Here is a 19,682-nt window from a genome sequence, read left to right as displayed (position 1 = left end):
TCCACACACGCCGACGAGGCTGAGAGTCCAACACACCAGGTGTCCACTTCTTCTATGGGGGAGTCCCCAGCCAATAGCATGCCTTCAGAATCTCAACTCACCAATGAGTACTCAGTGCCTGTTTCCTCCGATGAGTCATCGGTTCCAGCAGTGTCTACCTCCACCAATGGGCTGCCTGTGTCAGTCACCGGTGGTGCCTCTGATAGGTCAGCCCAGGGTACGAATCCCACGACCAGTCAGGTCTCTAAGCCTTCCAGACCCCCTCTGCCACCACCACCACCAGTGGGCGAAAAGCTGTCATCCGCACCCTCAACTCCTCAGAGAACCAGGGCATGAGGCGTGTGGTCCCTATCTTCAAGGCCAGTCGACATGGCTCGATCCGGGTAAACAGGTAGAGAAACTCCCTGGCCACCAGAGCTCTGGTCCACGGACCACCACCACCACCTCCTCCTCCTCTAACCCAGCCAACTGCTCTCTTAGACGGGCAGAGAGGAGCTCCGCCACACCCCGTCGCAGTAGCCTCCAGGTCGACGACCCCAAGGCCAAGTCTGTGACCACCACGGGTGTCCACGGCAGTGCCCGAGACCAACCCCAACCTTCCACCCTCCAGAGGAAGCCGTCCTTCCGAAAGCCTCTCCGCCCCGTCGCCCCCAGACCGCCTCCAGAGGAAAAGATGTGCCGTTCCACCCTCCGAGCCCTCGCCGCCGCCGGTGGGGCTGTTCCAACAGCGGGGGGTGGAGGAGGTAACAGCCTCAGTGCCCCCCCGACCCCCTCCCACCGTGGAGGTGTCTCCAACCCCACCCCCCTCCCTGGATTTGCCCGAAACACAGCCGCTTCCTCTTTCAGACGGACCACTCTCCCCCCCGGGAGTACCCTCACCACCTCTAAAAACTCCCCCGTTCCTCCCCTGTCCCCTCTCCCGGACCCTCACCCCTCAGCCGGGCGGGGTCGTTGAGACACCACAGGGTGGCCCCCGCGGGCCCCCCAGGCACAGACAACCCCATCAGGAGAACACAAAGTATCAAGGGACCCCTGCCCCCACAGACCCTCCCTGACTCGCTGGCGCAGCCTAAAGGGCATGCTGGGAAAAACAGCAGCACTTTCCCTGACAAGTCCACCCACCTCAGAGACTCCAGTAAAGCACTGAAACCCACCTGGAGATAGAGGCCTAGTTCCAATACCGACAACATACTTCCTTTTCCCCGGCCTAGTTCCAATACCGACAACATACTTCCTTTTCCCCGGCCTAGTTCCAATACCGACAACATACTTCCTTTTCCCGGCCTAGTTCCAATACCGACAACATACTTCCTTTTCCCCGGCCTAGTTCCAATACCGACAACATACTTCCTTTTTCCCCGGCCTAGTTCCAAAACCGACAACATACTTCCTTTTCCCCGGCCTAGTTCCAATACCGACAACATACTTCCTTTTCCCGGCCTAGTTCCAATACCGACAACATACTTCCTTTTCCCGGCCTAGTTCCAATACCGACAACATACTTCCTTTTCCCGGCCTAGTTCCAATACCGACAACATACTTCCTTTTCCCGGCCTAGTTCCATACCGACAACATACTTCCTTTTCCCCGGCCTAGTTCCAATACCGACAACATACTTCCTTTTCCCGGCCTAGTTCAATACCGACAACATACTTCCTTTTCCCGGCCTAGTTCCAATACCGACAACATACTTCCTTTTCCCGGCCTAGTTCAATACCGACAACATACTTCCTTTTCCCGGCCTAGTTCCAATACCGACAACATACTTCCTTTTCCCGGCCTAGTTCCAATACCGACAACATACTTCCTTTTCCCCGGCCTAGTTCCAATACCGACAACATACTTCCTTTTCCCCGGCCTAGTTCCAATACCGACAACATACTTCCTTTTCCCGGCCTAGTTCCAATACCGACAACATACTTCCTTTTCCCGGCCTAGTTCCAATACCGACAACATACTTCCTTTTCCCCGGCCTAGTTCCAATACCGACAACATACTTCCTTTTTTCGGCCATACTTCCTTTTCCGGCCTAGTTCCAATACCGACAACATACTTCCTTTTCCCCGGCCTAGTTCCAATACCGACAACATACTTCCTTTTCCCCGGCCTAGTTCCAATATTGATGACTGTATCTCTTGTTCCAATACAAACCACATGCCACATTACTTATGCTAACACCTATCTTATGTTCTCCAGATCTACAGGGTCGAGACTTTCAAAAAAAATAATATAGAAATAGAATGAAAGGACTTTTTAAAAGATGTAAATTAAGTCTAGATTTGTATTTGTTTTGTGATCGTGATTCATCTATCTCTACATAATGTTGTCATTGTATGAAAGAAACCTTTTCTACATCCCAAATAACCCTCTATTTGCTTTATAGTGCACTCCTTTAACCAGGGCCCATAGGGCTATAGGGCACTATGTAGAGAATAGGGGACCATTTGGGACAGATCCGTGAGTGAGTTTGATTCAAGCTGTTTTCTGTTCCCGGATTTGTTTTGTATTCGCCAACTCCCCTGATGTATCAATTGTCATGTTCTGGGTCTGTAGTCATAAAGCCTCTCCTAGTAGGTGAGCTGATCTAGGATCCGTTTAGGCTTCAGCCAACCTGTCCGGGGCCTGTATTCATAAAGCCTCTCCTAGTAGGAGAGCTGATCTAGGATCAGTTTAGGCTTCAGCCAACCTGTCCGGGGCCTGTATTCATAAAGCCTCTCCTGATCTAGGATCAGTTTAGGCTTCAACCAACCTAGTAGAGCTGAGGTCTGATCTAGGATCAGTTCCCCAACCTTTTGTATATAATCATCTAATTCATTGGTTGCATTAAAACAGGCAGACCGATTCGGATATTTTGCCCAGTCAAAAGACCAATTATTGCCAAATAGATCAGAATTGGGCTGCCTGTGGAAAACGCGGCCACCGTGATCTAAAAGACTCATCTGATCCTAGATCAGCTCTCCTACTAGGAGAGGCTTTATGACTACAGGCCCAGAACAGGTTGGCTGAAGCACAAACTGATCTGGGACCTGGCTGTTTGTATATTTGATTAATGATACAATGAATAAACGTGTACATGTCAACCACTAGAGATGTTGTCTGTGTGTGAAATGGCCCCCTGGTTAAGGGTAGAGCCCTAGATAGGGACTCATTAAATATACTTCACCTTGGCAAGTCAATGACAGCCTACAGTGGGTTACCTGCTCTAACCACTAGGCTCTAACCACTAGGCTACCTGCTCTAACCACACTAGGCTACCTGCTCTAACCACTAGGTTACCTGCTCTAACCACTAGGCTCTAACCACTAGGCTACCTGCTCTAACCACTGGGCTACCTGTGTCTAACCACTAGGCTACCTGCTCTAACCACTAGGCTACCTGCCTCTAACCACTAGGCTCTAACCACTAGGCTACCTGCTCTAACCACTAGGCTACCTGCTCTAACCACTAGGCTACCTGCTCTAACCACTGGGCTACCTGCTCTAACCACTAGGCTACCTGTGTCTAACCACTAGGCTACCTGCTCTAACCACTAGGCTACCTGCCTCTAACCACTAGGCTACCTGCCTCTAACCACTAGGCTACCTGCCTCTAACCACTAGGCTACCTGCTTTCACCACTAGGCTACCTGCTCTAACCACTAGGCTACCTGCTCTAACCACTAGGCTACCTGCTCTAACCACTAGGCTCTAACCACTAGGCTACCTGCTCTAACCACTAGGCTACCTGCTCTAACCACTAGGCTACCTGCTCTAACCACTGGGCTACCTGCCTCTAACCACTGGGCTACCTGCCCTAACCACTAGGCTACCTGCTCTAACCACTAGGCTACCTGTCTCTAACCACTAGGCTACCTGCCTCTAACCACTAGGCTACCTGCCTCTAACCACTAGGCTCTAACCACTAGGCTACCTGCTCTAACCACTAGGCTACCTGCTCTAACCACACTAGGCTACCTGCTCTAACCACTAGGCTACCTGCTCTAACCACTAGGCTACCTGCTCTAACCACTAGGCTACCTGCCTCTAACCACTAGGCTACCTGCCTCTAACCACTAGGCTACCTGCTCTAACCACTAGGCTACCTGCTCTAACCACTAGGCTACCTGCTCTAACCACTAGACTACCTGCTCTAACCACTAGGCTACCTGCTCTAACCACTAGGCTACCTGCCTCTAACCACTAGGCTACCTGCTCTAACCACTAGGCTCTAACCACTAGGCTACCTGCTCTAACCACTAGGCTACCTGCTCTAACCACTAGGCTACCTGCTCTAACCACTAGGCTACCTGCTCTAACCACTAGGCTACCTGCTCTAACCACTAGGCTCTAACCACTAGGCTACCTGCTCTAATCACTAGGCTACCTGCTCTAACCACTAGGCTACCTGCTCTAACCACTAGACTACCTGTCTCTAACCACTAGGCTACCTGCTGTGTTTTTCACAAGGGGCTTTTCTAAGAGTCTGGTTTTCAACAGAAACATTATATTGTTAAAATAATTCTTAAAATAGCTTTGTATTATAGTTTGTCCATAGTTGTTTTTTACATTTTGTAAATCATATATATATTTTTAAACAGCTTATTCCGCTCTCCAATGCTGCTCTCGGTCTCTCACACAGTGACTTATAAAAAAACGCATGAATAGTTTTGAACATGATAGATATACTAGGTCATAATGGATTGAGTCTTGAGACTGGGAGAGAGTTTGACTATTCAAAATTCTTCCAAATAAAGTTTTTCATGTCAATATAAGCTTGTCGGTGTAAGTTTATTTTGTCAGATAACCATGACATCTGTCATATCAGATCCTACTGGATACGTTTAATATATTTGATTGAATTCTAATAATTTGCCCAAACTTCAGAGAAAATCTTCCACCTTGTGGCGTGTGTCATAACAAGGCGCCAGAGAGGGTGACCCCGACGTGACGTCATCACAGCACGCCAACCCGTTTGGGTTTTTCTTGCAGAAGATAAAAGAGACTGAAAAGTGTCTCTTTCTCCGACCTATACGAGCGTTTTATGTTTCTCTGTAGACTCCATGCCCATTCGCCGTCTGATGAACGGTTGTTAGCGTATTTTACGGGGGGGAAAAAGGGGCCAAAATCAGATTTATTTCGAGTGCAAAGACTGGATAAAACGCCACTGTACTTGCAACAACGGCCATCTGTTTTCGGTGAAGGTGAGTTTACTTGTGTGTTTAGATGGAAAGCAACGAGTAAGCGAAGTGTCCACGAATTGCTTGTCGAGCTAAGTAGCTAGCTGTGTTAAAGATAAGCGGTAACTTAGCGATGACCGTCAACCGTGTGCATGCCCAGGTTAGCCTCAACTTCTAAGCTTAGACTTCAACTGGATGTTTGACTGTTTTATGCATTTTATACAACAAATCGCACGCTGAACCTCACACAATCTAACGCACGTTATTTGTTTGTTTGTTTCTCAACGCGTGGGAAACAACATGCAACCCCCCCCCAACACACGTGCGCAGGTGCATTGCCCCAATATCTCGTGGTCAGGGGAACAACTTTCTGCCTCCTGAATGAAGTAATCCTCCGGTGGGTTTTAGGAGTACTTTTAAAATCTCTAACCCCCCCTCCCTCCCTCTCTCTTGTCCCAGTTTTATCGACCAGGATGCCCCAGCCCTCTTCTCCCATCTGAAGACGGTAGGACAGTAGTCTGGAGATGAAGCAGGATCCATTGACCAAGGGTGGTAACACCGCCACATCCTGTCCAGGAAGGCTAGACTCTATTGGGGTAATGATGCTAGCCAGCACCCACTCCTCCACTTCCTCCCTCTCTTCCTCCATCTCTTCTTCATCCTCCCTGCAGGTAGAAAAGAGAAAGGGAGATGAGTTCATTTGTCGAGAGGAAGAAGAAGGGGAGGTGGTCAGCGTTGCTATAGTGACCATAGCGGAGGAGTCCTGCCCTTCCGAACCGTTTGGAACTGTCGCCCACGGGGAGGTAGCAGCCAATGAGAGTGGGGTGAGGGATGGAGACTGCCAATCAAAAACCAACCAAAGTACCCAAACTGAAGAAGAGGAGAAGCTTGAGGTGGGAGGAGAAGGAGGAGAGGAGGGTGTAAAAGAGAAGGAGCAGGGAGAGGAGGAGGAAGAGATGGCTGAAGATGAGAGTGACCATTCTGCCCTGTTGGAGGAGGAGGATGATGAAGGAAGGAACCAGGTGTTTGTCTCTGATGACAACTTGGGGTTGTCGGACAGTCTGACCCCTGGAAAACCAACACTCCTCAACATCAAGGTAAGAAAACGCCCCTCCCCTCTAGTCTAATTCAGAGTCCAAGAGAGCGATAACCCGCCGTACCGTTGTGACGTAGCTACGCGGCTCTGAGACCGCTGTTCACGAGGGATGCACGGACCGCGCACCGCCCGAAATGACCAACCAAAGCTCATCTGGGGCGTCCTTTATTCGTAGTTGTTTGTGTTGTGTGTTGACAGTTGGATACAGAACTTGAGCTCCTCTGAGAATGAGAACAGAATGAAATCCAACGGTCCAGTATTCTAGAACACCGCTGTGCCCTTCCGGAACATGTTTTTAGATTCTGATGAGCACGTCACACGGGTCCGTTTCCAGCCAGACGACACGGCAGGTCTCAGAGAGCTGTTTAAACACATCATAATAATGTATTACCATCTGATGGGCGACGGCTCAGTCGATGATGTGGCACGCACCCTTTGGTGGGCGCAATGCAACGCCTGCGCATCTAGTCGGGCAGGAAGTTGACCAATGGTGTATGTTCTAAACAGGAACTGGTTCGTTACTGTGGGTTTTAAACAGGAACTGGTCTAGTGACTGGGGGTTCTAGACAGGAACTGGTCTAGTGACTGGGGGTTCTAGACAGGAACTGGTCTAGTGACTGGGGGTTCTAGATGGGAACTGGACCGTGACTGGGGGTTCTAGACGGGAACTGGACCGTGACTGGGGGTTCTAGACAGGAACTGGACCGTGACTGGGGGTTCTAGACAGGAACTGGTCTAGTGACTGGGGTTCTAGTTCTACTGGGGGTTCTGGACAGGAACTGGTCTAGTGACTGGGGGTTCTAGACGGGAACTGGTCTAGTGACTGGGGGTTCTAGACGGGAACTGGTCTAGTGACTGGGGGTTCTAGACGGGAACTGGTCTAGTGACTGGGAGTTTGCTGAATGAAAGTAGAGCAGCTCTTCTGATGGTAATGAGCTGCCTCCCTATTGGCTGAAGCATGGTATTACAGCCAACCTGCCCCTCTATTGGCTGAAGCAGGGTATTACAGCCCCCTCTATTGGCTGAAGCATGGTATTACAGCCCCCTCTATTGGCCGAAGCAGGGTATTACACCCAACCTGCCCCTCTATTGGCTGAAGCAGGGTATTACAGCCCCCTCTATTGGCTGAAGCATGGTATTACAGACCCCTCTATTGGCTGAAGCAGGGTATTACAGCCAACCTGCCCCTCTATTGGCTGAAGCATGGTATTACAGCCCCTGCCCCTCTATTGGCTGAAGCAGGGTATTACAGCCCCCTGTATTGGCTGAAGCATGGTATTACAGCCCCCTCTATTGGCTGAAGCATGGTATTACAGCCCCTCTATTGGCTGAAGCATGGTATTATAGCCCCCTCTATTGGCTGAAGCTGGGTATTACAGCCAACCTGCCCCTCTATTGGCTGAAGCATGGTATTACAGCCCCCTCTATTGGCTGAAGCAGGGTATTACAGCCCCCTCTATTGGCTGAAGCAGGGTATTACAGCCAACCTGCCCCTCTTGGCTGAAGCATGGTATTACAGCCCCCTCTATTGGCTGAAGCAGGGTATTACACCCAACCTGCCCCTCTATTGGCTGAAGCAGGGCCCCCTATTGGCTGACAGCCCCCAACCTCCCCTCTATTGGCTGAAGCATGGTATTACAGCCCCCTCTATTGGCTGAAGCAGGGTATTACACCCAACCTGCCCCTCTATTGGCTGAAGCAGGGTATTACAGCCCCCTCTATTGGCTAAAGCAGGGTATTACAGCCCCCTCTATTGGCTGAAGCATGGTATTACAGCCCCCTCTATTGGCTGAAGCATGGTATTACAGCCCCCTCTATTGGCTGAAGCATGGTATTATAGCCCCCTCTATTGGCTGAAGCTGGGTATTACAGCCAACCTGCCCCTCTATTGGCTGAAGCAGGGTATTACAGCCCCCTCTATTGGCTGAAGCAGGGTATTACAGCCCCCTCTATTGGCTGAAGCAGGGTATTACAGCCAACCTGCCCCTCTATTGGCTGAAGCATGGTATTACAGCCCCTCTATTGGCTGAAGCAGGGTATTACACCCAACCTGCCCCTCTATTGGCTGAAGCATGGTATTACAGCCCCCTCTATTGGCTGAAGCATGGTATTACAGCCCCCTCTATTGGCTGAAGCAGGGTATTACAGCCCCTCTATTGTCTGAAGCAGGGTATTACAGCCCCCTCTATTGGCTGAAGCAGGGTATTACAGCCCCTCTATTGGCTGACGCATGGTATTTTACTGGCAGGTCCAACGTGTTTATGATGTATAGTGCCTCCATGCATGGGGCTGTGCTTTTAAAGGGGCTGTCTGTATTTAAAAAAATATATATGAGGGAGCGAGAGGAGGACAGAGAGAGAGACAGAGTGTATAGAACTCCAGGCAGTAAGAATTCCATCAAGTCATTCTGAGATTCTTACAGGCCCTGAGGATACAGAGAACGTTCCTACAATAATACTGCTGACTGCTGTTTTCGCCTTCTGAGTGAGAAGAAGCTCCACCATCAAATCAAATTTATTTATATAGCCCTTCATACATCAGCTGATATCTCAAAGTGCTGTACAGAAACCCAGCCTAAAACCCCAAACAGCAAGCAATGCAGGTGTAGAAGCACGGTGGCTAGGAAAAACTCCCTAGAAAGGCCAAAACCTAGGAAGAAACCTAGAGAGGAACCAGGCTATGTGGGGTGGCCAGTCCTCTTCTGGCTGTGCCGGGTGGAGATTATAACAGAACATGGCCAAGATGTTCAAATGTTCATAAATGACCAGCATAGTCGTATAATAATAAGACAGAACAGTTGAAACTGGAGCAGCAGCACGGTCAGGTGGACTGGGGACAGCAAGGAGTCATCATGTCAGGTAGTCCTGGGGCATGGTCCTAGGGCTCAGGTCCTCCCAGAGAGAGAGAGAGCGAGAGAGAGAGAATTAGAGAACGCACACTTAGATTCACACAGGACACCGAATAGGACAGGAGAGGTACTCCAGATATAACAAACTGACCCCAGCCCCCCGACACATAAACTACTGCAGCATAAATACTGGAGGCTGAGACAGGAGGGGTCAGGAGACACTGTGGCCCCATCCGAGGACACCCCCAGACAGGGCCAAACAGGAAGGATATAACCCCACCCACTTTGCCAAAGCACAGCCCCCACACCACTAGAGGGATATCTTCAACCACCAACTTACCATCCTGAGACAAGGCTGAGTATAGCCCACAAAGATCTCCGCCAACTAGCATAGCCATGTCAGCAAATGACTGCTGTTTGAACAGACACACACACACCCGATTTGGTCATTAGGCTCCCGAGTGGTGCATCGGTCTCAGGCGCGTCACCACAGTCCCTGGTTCGAGTCCAGCCTGTATCACATCCGGCCGTGATTGAAGAGTCCCATTGGGCGGCGCACAATTGACCCAGCGTTGCCCGGGTTTGGCCGGTGTAGGCCGGGTTTGGCCCGTGTAGGCCGGGTTTGGCCCGTGTAGGCCGGGTTTGGCCCGTGTAGGCCGGGTTTGGCCCGTGTAGGCCGGGTTTGGCCGGTGTAAGCCGGGTTTGGCCGGGTTTGGCCGTCATTGTAATCATTGTATTATTTTTGTCTGATCTGACTTGCCTAGTTAAATAAATAAACTGCCACTCGCAGTTTGGACAGTCAGTATTCCTGAAATGGATTTGATCACTTTTTTTTTAAGTGACAGCTGTCACATACAAACACACACACACACAAACACACACACACACATCCCTCTCGCCTGTAAGAATCTTGGCATGACTTGATGGGATTCTTACTGCCTGGAGTTCTAGACTCTCTCTCGCTGTGTCTCTGTTTCTCTCTGTGTCTCTGTGTTTCTCTGTGTGTCTCTGTGTGTCTCTGTTTCTCTCTGTGTCTCTGTGTGTCTCTGTGTGTCTCTGTTTCTCTCTGTGTCTTTGTGTGTCTCTGTGTGTCTCTGTTTCTCTCTGTCTCTGTGTCTCTCGTCAGGTTGGAAGCAAATACTATATTCACTATATTAAATTGTGTTGCTGATGAGCTATATTCAGCAGTGCCCTTCTGTAGTTTAGTTTTGGTTTCCTTGTGTAGTCTGTGTGTTTTATAGTCATCACAGGAGATTAGTGTGAATGGTGTTGGTTCCTCTGTGCTGTTATCACCTTGGCCACCAACAGTGACTACACACTACCACCAGGGGACCCCAGATACCTTTCTAGTTCCCAACACTGACTACACACCACCACCAGCAGGGGACCCCAGATACCTTTCTAGTACCCAACTCTGACTACACACTACCACCAGCAGGGGACCCCAGATACCTTTCTAGTACCCAACTCTGACTACACTACCACCAGGGGACCCCAGATACCTGGCTAGTAGCTAGTACCCAACACTGACTACACACTACCACCAGGGGACCCCAGATACCTTTCTAGTACCCAACTCTGACTACACTACCACCAGGGGACCCCAGATACCTGGCTAGTCCCCAACACTGACTACACACTACCACCAGGGGACCCAGATACCTGGCTAGTCCCCAACACTGACTACACTAACACTAGGGGACCCAGATACCTGGCTAGTAGCTTGTCCCCAACACTGACTACACTAACACTAGGGGACCCAGATACCTGGCTAGTAGCTTGTCCCCAACAATGACTACACTACTACCAGAGGACCCAGATACCTGGCTAGTAGCTAGTCCCCAACACTGACTACACTACCACCAGGGGACCCCAGATACCTGGCTAGTAGCTAACACTGACTACACTACCACCAGGGGACCCCAGATACCTGGCTAGTAGCTAGTCCCCAACACTGACTACACACTACCACCAGGGGACCCCAGATACCTGGCTAGTAGCTAGTCCCCAACACTGAATACACACTACCACCAGGGGACCCCAGATACCTGGCTAGTCCCCAACACTGACTACACTACCACCAGGAGACCCCAGATACCTGGCTAGTCCCCAACACTGACTACACTACCACCGGGGACCCCAGATACCTGGCTAGTCCCCAACACTGACTACACTACCACCAGGGGACCCCAGATACCTGGCTAGTAGCTAGTCCCCAACACTGACTACACCACCAGCAGACCCCAGATACCTGGCTAGTCCCCAACACTGACTACACTACCACCAGGGGACCCCAGATACCTGGCTAGTCCCCAACACTGACTACACTACCACCAGGGGACCCCAGATACCTGGCTGGTCCCCAACACTGACTACACTACCACCAGGGGACCCCAGATACCTGGCAGGTCCCCAACACTGACTACACTACCACCAGGGGACCCCAGATACCTGGCAGGTCCCCAACACTGACTACACTACCACCAGGGGACCCCAGATACCTGGCTGGTCCCCAACACTGACTACACTACCACCAGGGGACCCCAGATACCTGGCTAGTCCCCAACACTGACTACACTACCACCAGGGGACCCCAGATACCTGGCTAGTCCCCAACACTGACTACACTACCACCAGGGGACCCCAGATACCTGGCTCGTCCCCAACACTGACTACACTACCACCAGGGGACCCCAGATACCTGGCTAGTCCCCAACACTGACGACACTCTACCACCAGGGGACCCCAGATACCTGGCTAGTCCCCAACACTGACTACACTACCACCAGGGGACCCCAGATACCTGGCTAGTCCCCAACACTGACTACACACTACCACCAGGGGACCCCAGATACCTGGCTAGTAGCTAGTCCCCAACACTGAATACACTACCACCAGGGAACCCCAGATACCTGGCTAGTCCCCAACACTGACTACACACTACCACCAGGGGACCCATATACCTGGCTATTAGCTAGTCCCCAACAGTGACTACACACTACCACCAGGGGACCCAAGATACCTGGCTAGTAGCTAGTCCCCAACACTGAATACACACTACCACCAGGGGACCCCAGATACCTGGTTAGTCCCCAACACTGACTACACTACCACCAGGGGACCCCAGATACCTGGCTAGTCCCCAACACTGACTACACTACCACCAGGGGACCCAGATACCTGGCTAGTCCCCAACACTGAATACACACTACCACCAGGGGACCCAGATAGCTAGTCCCCAACACTGACTACACTACCACCAGGGGACCCCAGATACCTGGCTAGTCCCCAACACTGACTACACTACCACCAGGGGACCCCAGATACCTGGCTAGTAGCTAGTCCCCAACACTGAATACACACTACCACCAGGGGACTCAGATACCTGGCTAGTCCCTAACACTGACTATACACTACCACCAGGGGACCCATATACCTGGCTATTAGCTAGTCCCCACACTGACTACACACTACCACCAGGGGACCCATATACCTGGCTATTAGCTAGTTCCCAACACTGACTACACACTACCACCAGGGGACCCAGATACCTGGCTAGTAGCTTGTCCCCAACACTGAATACACACTACCACCAGGGGACCCCAGATACCTGGCTAGTAGCTTGTCCCCAACACTGAATACACACTACCACCAGGGGACCCCAGATACCTGGCTAGTCCCCAACACTGACTACACTTCCACCAGGGGACCCCAGATACCTGGCTAGTCCCCAACACTGACTACACTACCACCAGGGGACCCAGATACCTGGCTAGTCCCCAACACTGACTACACTACCACCAGGGGACCCCAGATACCTGGCTAGTCCCCAACACTGACTACACTACCACCAGGGGACCCCAGATACCTGGCTAGTCCCCAACACTGACTACACTACCACCAGGGGACCCCAGATACCTGGCTAGTCCCCAACACTGACTACACTACCACCAGGGGACCCCAGATACCTGGCTATTAGCTAGTCCCCAACACTGACTACACACTACCACCAGGGGACCCATATACCTGGCTATTATCTAGTCCCCAACAGTGACTACACACTACCACCAGGGAACCCCAGATACCTGGCTAGTCCCCAACACTGACTACACACTACCACCAGGGGACCCATATACCTGGCTAGTAGCTAGTCCCCAACACTGACTACACACTACCACCAGGGGACCCCAGATACCTGGCTAGTAGCTAGTCCCCAACACTGAATACACACTACCACCAGGGGACTCAGATACCTGGCTAGTCCCCACACTGACTACACACTACCACCAGGGGACCCATATACCTGGCTATTAGCTAGTTCCCAACACTGACTACACACTACCACCAGGGGACCCAGATACCTGGCTAGTAGCTTGTCCCCAACACTGAATACACACTACCACCAGGGGACCCCAGATACCTGGCTAGTAGCTTGTCCCCAACACTGAATACACACTACCACCAGGGGACCCCAGATACCTGGCTAGTCCCCAACACTGACTACACTACCACCAGGGGACCCAGATACCTGGCTAGTCCCCAACACTGACTACACTACCACCAGGGGACCCCAGATACCTGGCTAGTCCCCAACACTGACTACACTACCACCAGGGGACCCAGATACCTGGCTAGTCCCCAACACTGACTACACTACCACCAGGGGACCCAGATACCTGGCTAGTCCCCAACACTGACTACACTACCACCAGGGGACCCAGATACCTGGCTATTAGCTAGTCCCCAACACTGACTACACACTACCACCAGGGGACCCATGATACCTGGCTAGTAGCTAGTCCCCAACACTGACTACACCACCACCAGGGGACTCATATACCTGGCTATTAGCTAGTCCCCAACACTGACTACACACTACCACCAAGGGACCCATATACCTAGCTAGTCCCCAACACTGACTACACACTACCACCAGGGGACCCATATACCTGGCTAGTAGCTAGTCCCTAACACTGACTACACTACCACCAGGGGACCCATATACTTGGCTATTAGCTCCCCACACTGACTACACACTACCACCAGGGGACCCATATACCTGGCTAGTAGCTAGTCCCCAACACTGAATACACACTACCACCAGGGGACTCAGATACCTGGCTAGTCCCTAACACTGACTATACACTACCACCAGGGGACCCATATACTTGGCTATTAGCTAGTCCCCACACTGACTACACACTACCACCAGGGGACCCCAGATACCTGGCTAGTCCCCAACACTGACTACACTTCCACCAGGGGACCCATATACTTGGCTATTAGCTAGTTCCCAACACTGACTACACACTACCACCAGGGGACCCAGATACCTGGCTAGTAGCTTGTCCCCAACACTGAATACACACTACCACCAGGGGACCCCAGATACCTGGCTAGTAGCTTGTCCCCAACACTGAATACACACTACCACCAGGGGACCCAGATACCTGGCTAGTCCCCAACACTGACTACACTTCCACCAGGGGACCCCAGATACCTGGCTAGTCCCCAACACTGACTACACTACCACCAGGGGACCCAGATACTTGGCTAGTCCCCAACACTGACTACACTACCACCAGGGGACCCAGATACCTGGCTAGTCCCCAACACTGACTACACTACCACCAGGGGACCCCAGATACCTGGCTAGTCCCCAACACTGACTACACTACCACCAGGGGACCCCAGATACCTGGCTAGTCCCCAACACTGACTACACTACCACCAGGGGACCCCAGATACCTGGCTAGTCCCCAACACTGACTACACTACCACCAGGGGACCCCAGATACCTGGCTAGTAGCTAGTCCCCAACACTGACTACACACTACCACCAGAGGACCCCAGATACCTGGCTAGTCCCCAACACTGACTACACTACCACCAGGGGACCCCAGATACCTGGCTAGTAGCTAGTCCCCAACACTGACTACACCACCACCAGGGGACTCATATACCTGGCTAGTAGCTAGTCCCCAACACTGAATACACACTACCACCAGGGGACCCCAGATACCTGGCTAGTCCCCAACACTGAATACACACTACCACCAGGGGACCCAGATACCTGGCTATTAGCTAGTCCCCAACACTGACTACACTACCACCAGGAGACCCCAGATACCTGGCTAGTCCCCAACACTGACTACACTACCACCAGGGGACCCCAGATACCTGGCTAGTCCCCAACACTGACTACACTACCACCAGGGGACCCATATACCTGGCTAGTAGCTAGTCCCCAACACTGACTACACCACCACCAGGGGACTCATATACCTGGCTAGTAGCTAGTCCCCAACACTGACTACACCACCACCAGGGGACCCAGATACCTGGCTATTAGCTAGTCCCCAACAGTGACTACACACTACCACCAGGGTACCCAAGATACCTGGCTAGTAGCTAGTCCCCAACACTGACTACACTACCACCAGGGGACCCAGATACCTGGCTAGTAGCTAGTCCCCAACACTGAATACACACTACCACCAGGGGACCCAGATACCTGGCTAGTAGCTAGTCCCCAACACTGACTACACTACCACCAGGGGACCCCAGATACCTGGCTAGTAGCTTGTCCCCAACACTGAATACACACTACCACCAGGGGACCCCAGATACCTGGTTAGTCCCCAACACTGACTACACTTCCACCAGGGGACCCCAGATACCTGGCTAGTCCCCAACACTGACTACACTACCACCAGGGTACCCCAGATACATGGCTAGTAGCTAGTCCCCAACACTGACTACACTACCACCAGGGGACCCCAGATACATGGCTAGTAGCTAGTCCCCAACCACTGTTCATGATTCAACTGGTTCACAAAGAGTCAGGTGCGATTTAGAACTGAGTCAGATGGAGAATATAAGTGTTCTGAGCTTTTGATCAACGCTGGGTCAATATTTACATGCTTACATGTTGACCTGTCATTTGTTTGTGTGTTCAGTTCCGGACCTCTGTGTCGTCGTATGTAGAAACGGACATGAACAAAACTGAACGGTTATCAACTAGGGCACCCAACTACACGGGGATGGGGAATACGTTTCACACTGGGATGGGGAATACGTTTCACACTGGGATGGGGAATACGTTTCACACTGGGATGGGGAATACGTTTCACACTGGGATGGGGAATACGTTTCACACTGGGATGGGGAATACGTTTCACACTGGGATGGGGAATACGTTTCACACTGGGATGGGGAATACGTTTCACACTGGGATGGGGAATACGTTTCACACTGGGATGGGGAATGGGGACGTTTCACACTGGGATGGGGAATACGTTTCACTGGATGGGGAATACGTTTCACACTGGGATGGGGAATACGTTTCACACTGGGATGGGGAATACGTTTCACACTGGGATGGGGAATACGTTTCACACTGGGATGGGGAATACGTTTCACACTGGGATGAGGAATACGTTTCACACTGGGATGAGGAATACGTTTCACACTGGGATGGGGAATACGTTTCACACTGGGATGGGGAATACGTTTCACACTGGGATGGGGAATACGTTTCACACTGGGATGGGGAATACGTTTCACACTGGGATGGGGAATACGTTTCACACTGGGATGGGGAATACGTTTCGGATGGGGAATACGTTTCACACTGGGATGGGGAATACATTTCACACTGGGATGGGGAATACATTTCACACTGGGATGGGGAATACGTTTCACACTGGGATGGGGAATACGTTTCAGACTGGGATGGGGATATGCAACAAGCAAGTGAAAGAGGGCGTTGGTTCAGTCAAGGTCCAATCGGTATTGTTTCAGTAGTATAGGGTCTCTCTCCCTCTCATGTCTCATCTTCCTCGGTAGATGCTCCTCTAGACTGCTGCAGCAGGGCCTGCTGGGAGAGGACAAGTCCCCAACACTGACTACACACTACACAGAGGACAAACAAGGGTCTGGTTATCTAACTTGCTCGCTCTCGCCTGGACAACATTGTGACTGAGTGTACAAAACATTATGAACACCTGCTCTTTCCATGACATAGACTGACTGACCAGGTGAATCCAGGTGAAAGCTATGATCCCTTATTGATGTCACTTGTTAAACCCACTTCAATCAGTGTAGATGAAGTGGGAGGAGACGTGTAGATGAAGTGGGAGGAGACGTGTAGATGAAGTGGGAGGAGACGTGTAGATGAAGTGGGAGGAGACGTGTAGATGAAGTGGGAGGAGACGTGTAGATGAAGTGGGAGGAGACGTGTAGATGAAGTGGGAGGAGACGTGTAGATGAAGTGGGAGGAGACGTGTAGATGAAGTGGGAGGAGACTGGGTTAAAGAAGGATTTTAAGCCTTGAGACATGGATTGTGTATGTGTGCCATTCAGAGGGTGAACGGGCAAGACACAATATTTAAGTGCCTTTGAACGGGGTATGGTAGTAGGTGCCAGGAGCACTGGTTTGTGTCAAGAACTGCAATGCTGCTGGGTTTTTCACACTCAACAGTTTCCTGTGTGTATCAAGAATGGTCCACCACCCAAAGGACATCCAGCCAACTTAGGAGTCAACATGGGCCAGCATCCCTGTGTAATGCTTTCGACACCTTGTAGAGTCCATGCCCTGACAATTTTCAGGCTGTTCTGGGGGCGGGGGGAGGCGGGGGGTTGTAAAACAATATTTGGAAAGTGTTCTTAATGTTTTGTACTCTGTGTATGTTTACATTGCTAAAGTAAGTGAAATCATTTCCCCTACAAAAAAAAAAAAAAAATCAGCGATCATAAATGACCAGTAGATATTACTCACTAAAGTATCAAAAGAATAGAGACGTTTTAAAATGTTATATTATGGCTATGTACAGTGTTGTAAATATGTGTATCGTTGAAGTACAGAAGGGCGTGTAGTAAATCAACAGATGAATATGGGTTAGATTAAGGCTACGATGGTGTTTTTTTGTGCTTGGTTGTCCACGTTGTGGTAATAGATTAATAGGAGTTTATCAAAATTGGTTTGTTTTTCTTCGTGTTGGTTGGGTCTGTGTTATCGGAATAAAATGTGTCTAATATGGTCATGCGGTGTCTCTCCGCTGCGTCACCCCGCCGTTCTCTCGGCATTCCTCTCGAGCAGCCTGACTTCTGTCAACCCCGGTAGGTTTGGCACTCGGTATTTGAGCTGCCTCGCCTCTCTCTGTCTCTCTCTCTGTCTCTCTCTCTCTCTCTCTCTCTGCTTATATGGCTAACTAGCTTGGGTCAATGCAGTGAAATCGAACTCTGCTTCTAGTTGTATTAGTCGTAATGTACGGGGGTACGCAATGGTACACACCGTCCAGTGGAAGTGGTTACTCGCAGTTTCCTTCTCCACAATGAAACGACATTAAGAAATAGTTGCCTTTTATACGCGTTGCATTTGGGGGAGAGAAAATAGTCCTGTCGGAGCATGTCCGTAGCGACAGGAAACGTTAAGGTTGTATCTAACTGAGGGAGAAGAGGAAGGATCGGACCAGAGGAGTTACTACCTATCTAAATCGCGCTGTGGACTTGTGCTACCTTGAAGTAGATCAGAGGGCGTCCTAACGCAGGAATACCATCACCATGGGTTTCTACGGCTCGTTGAAGCTCATATTCTATAAAGTAAGTGACTGGGGGGTCATTTAAAAAAAAATCATTTTCTCCTTTTTTATACGTTGGCTTTTTAAGTATGATTTACACTCTCTGGGCTAAAGCCTCTATATGATCATACGTTATATAGCGGGGTGGTGGTCTAGTTGTGTAGCTACACTCGAGCCTTCTCTAGTGGAGAGAGATGGACCACTGCGGAATAGAGATGGAGTGACGGTACGTGACGCGCCGGTTCTTTCTCTCTCCCTCAAAGGAGCGTGGATAATAAACACTCTGAAAATGAAACGAATATCGGCCGAACGGAAGTTAAATGTATACTATTGCTTGGCCATTTTCAGACATATATATTCGTCTGTTGTGCCCTGGGCTGCGGTGTGTGTGTGTGCGTGTGTGTAGTCTGCTGCGGTAGGAGGAAGGTGTCGGCGAGTCGATGAATGAACGTGAAACTGATTGATAAGGAACAGACAGCTAATGTGTCTGTGTGTCTGACCTGGCAGAGCGAATGTTTGTTCGCGGTTGTTTAGGCAAAATCCATTTGAAAGTGGTGTTACGCACAAACATACACACCTCTGTGTGTGTGTGTGTTTGTCGCAGGAACGGGAGTTCCCTTTCTGCGACTGTGTGTGTGTGTGTGTGTGTGTCGCAGGAACGGGAGTTCCCTTTCGGCTTTCTGTGTGTGTGTGTGTGTGTGTGTGTGTGTGTGTGTGGGTGTGCTGCTGTGACTTGATGCGCATCCTGCCCCATCCTGCCCCCGGGGCAGCAGTGGTATGGTTTCACTTGGCTTGGGGGTTATTGTGTATTCCCGTTATATATCTGTGTTCTGTCCACCGCCCCAAACGTATCAGATGTGTGTATTTGTTGAATTGAGTATTTAATCCGGAAACGTGTGTGAGCGACGGCAGATATCTATTGGTTATTACCACCCCGTTCGCTCCGCACCCGGAACAGCCAGTAGAGTTGTCTGTTGGTTATTACGGTCGGTGCTTGCGACA

At 50.8% G+C, this 19,682-nt stretch overlaps 1 protein-coding gene and 1 pseudogene across 1 annotated transcript in view; both read left to right on the top strand.

Moving 5' to 3' along the window:
• The window catches only part of LOC112237315 (FH2 domain-containing protein 1), a gene marked incomplete at its 5' end in the record, with an annotated part of 13,958 nt that extends 12,615 nt beyond the window's left edge, over positions 1-1,343 (top strand). The window contains 2 exon segments of the mRNA XM_042329308.1: positions 258-384; positions 387-1,343. Coding sequence (XP_042185242.1) covers positions 258-384; positions 387-955 — 696 coding nt within the window.
• A 17,309-nt stretch (positions 1,344-18,652) lies between these two features.
• Positions 18,653-19,682, top strand: part of LOC112237311 — a 30,483-nt pseudogene continuing 29,453 nt past the window's right edge.

Source organism: Oncorhynchus tshawytscha, linkage group LG10, assembly GCF_018296145.1.
Source record: "Oncorhynchus tshawytscha isolate Ot180627B linkage group LG10, Otsh_v2.0, whole genome shotgun sequence".
Classification (NCBI taxonomy): domain Eukaryota; kingdom Metazoa; phylum Chordata; class Actinopteri; order Salmoniformes; family Salmonidae; genus Oncorhynchus; species Oncorhynchus tshawytscha.
Note: the sequence above shows the minus strand (reverse complement) of the source record. Positions and strands in the feature narration are given on the sequence as shown.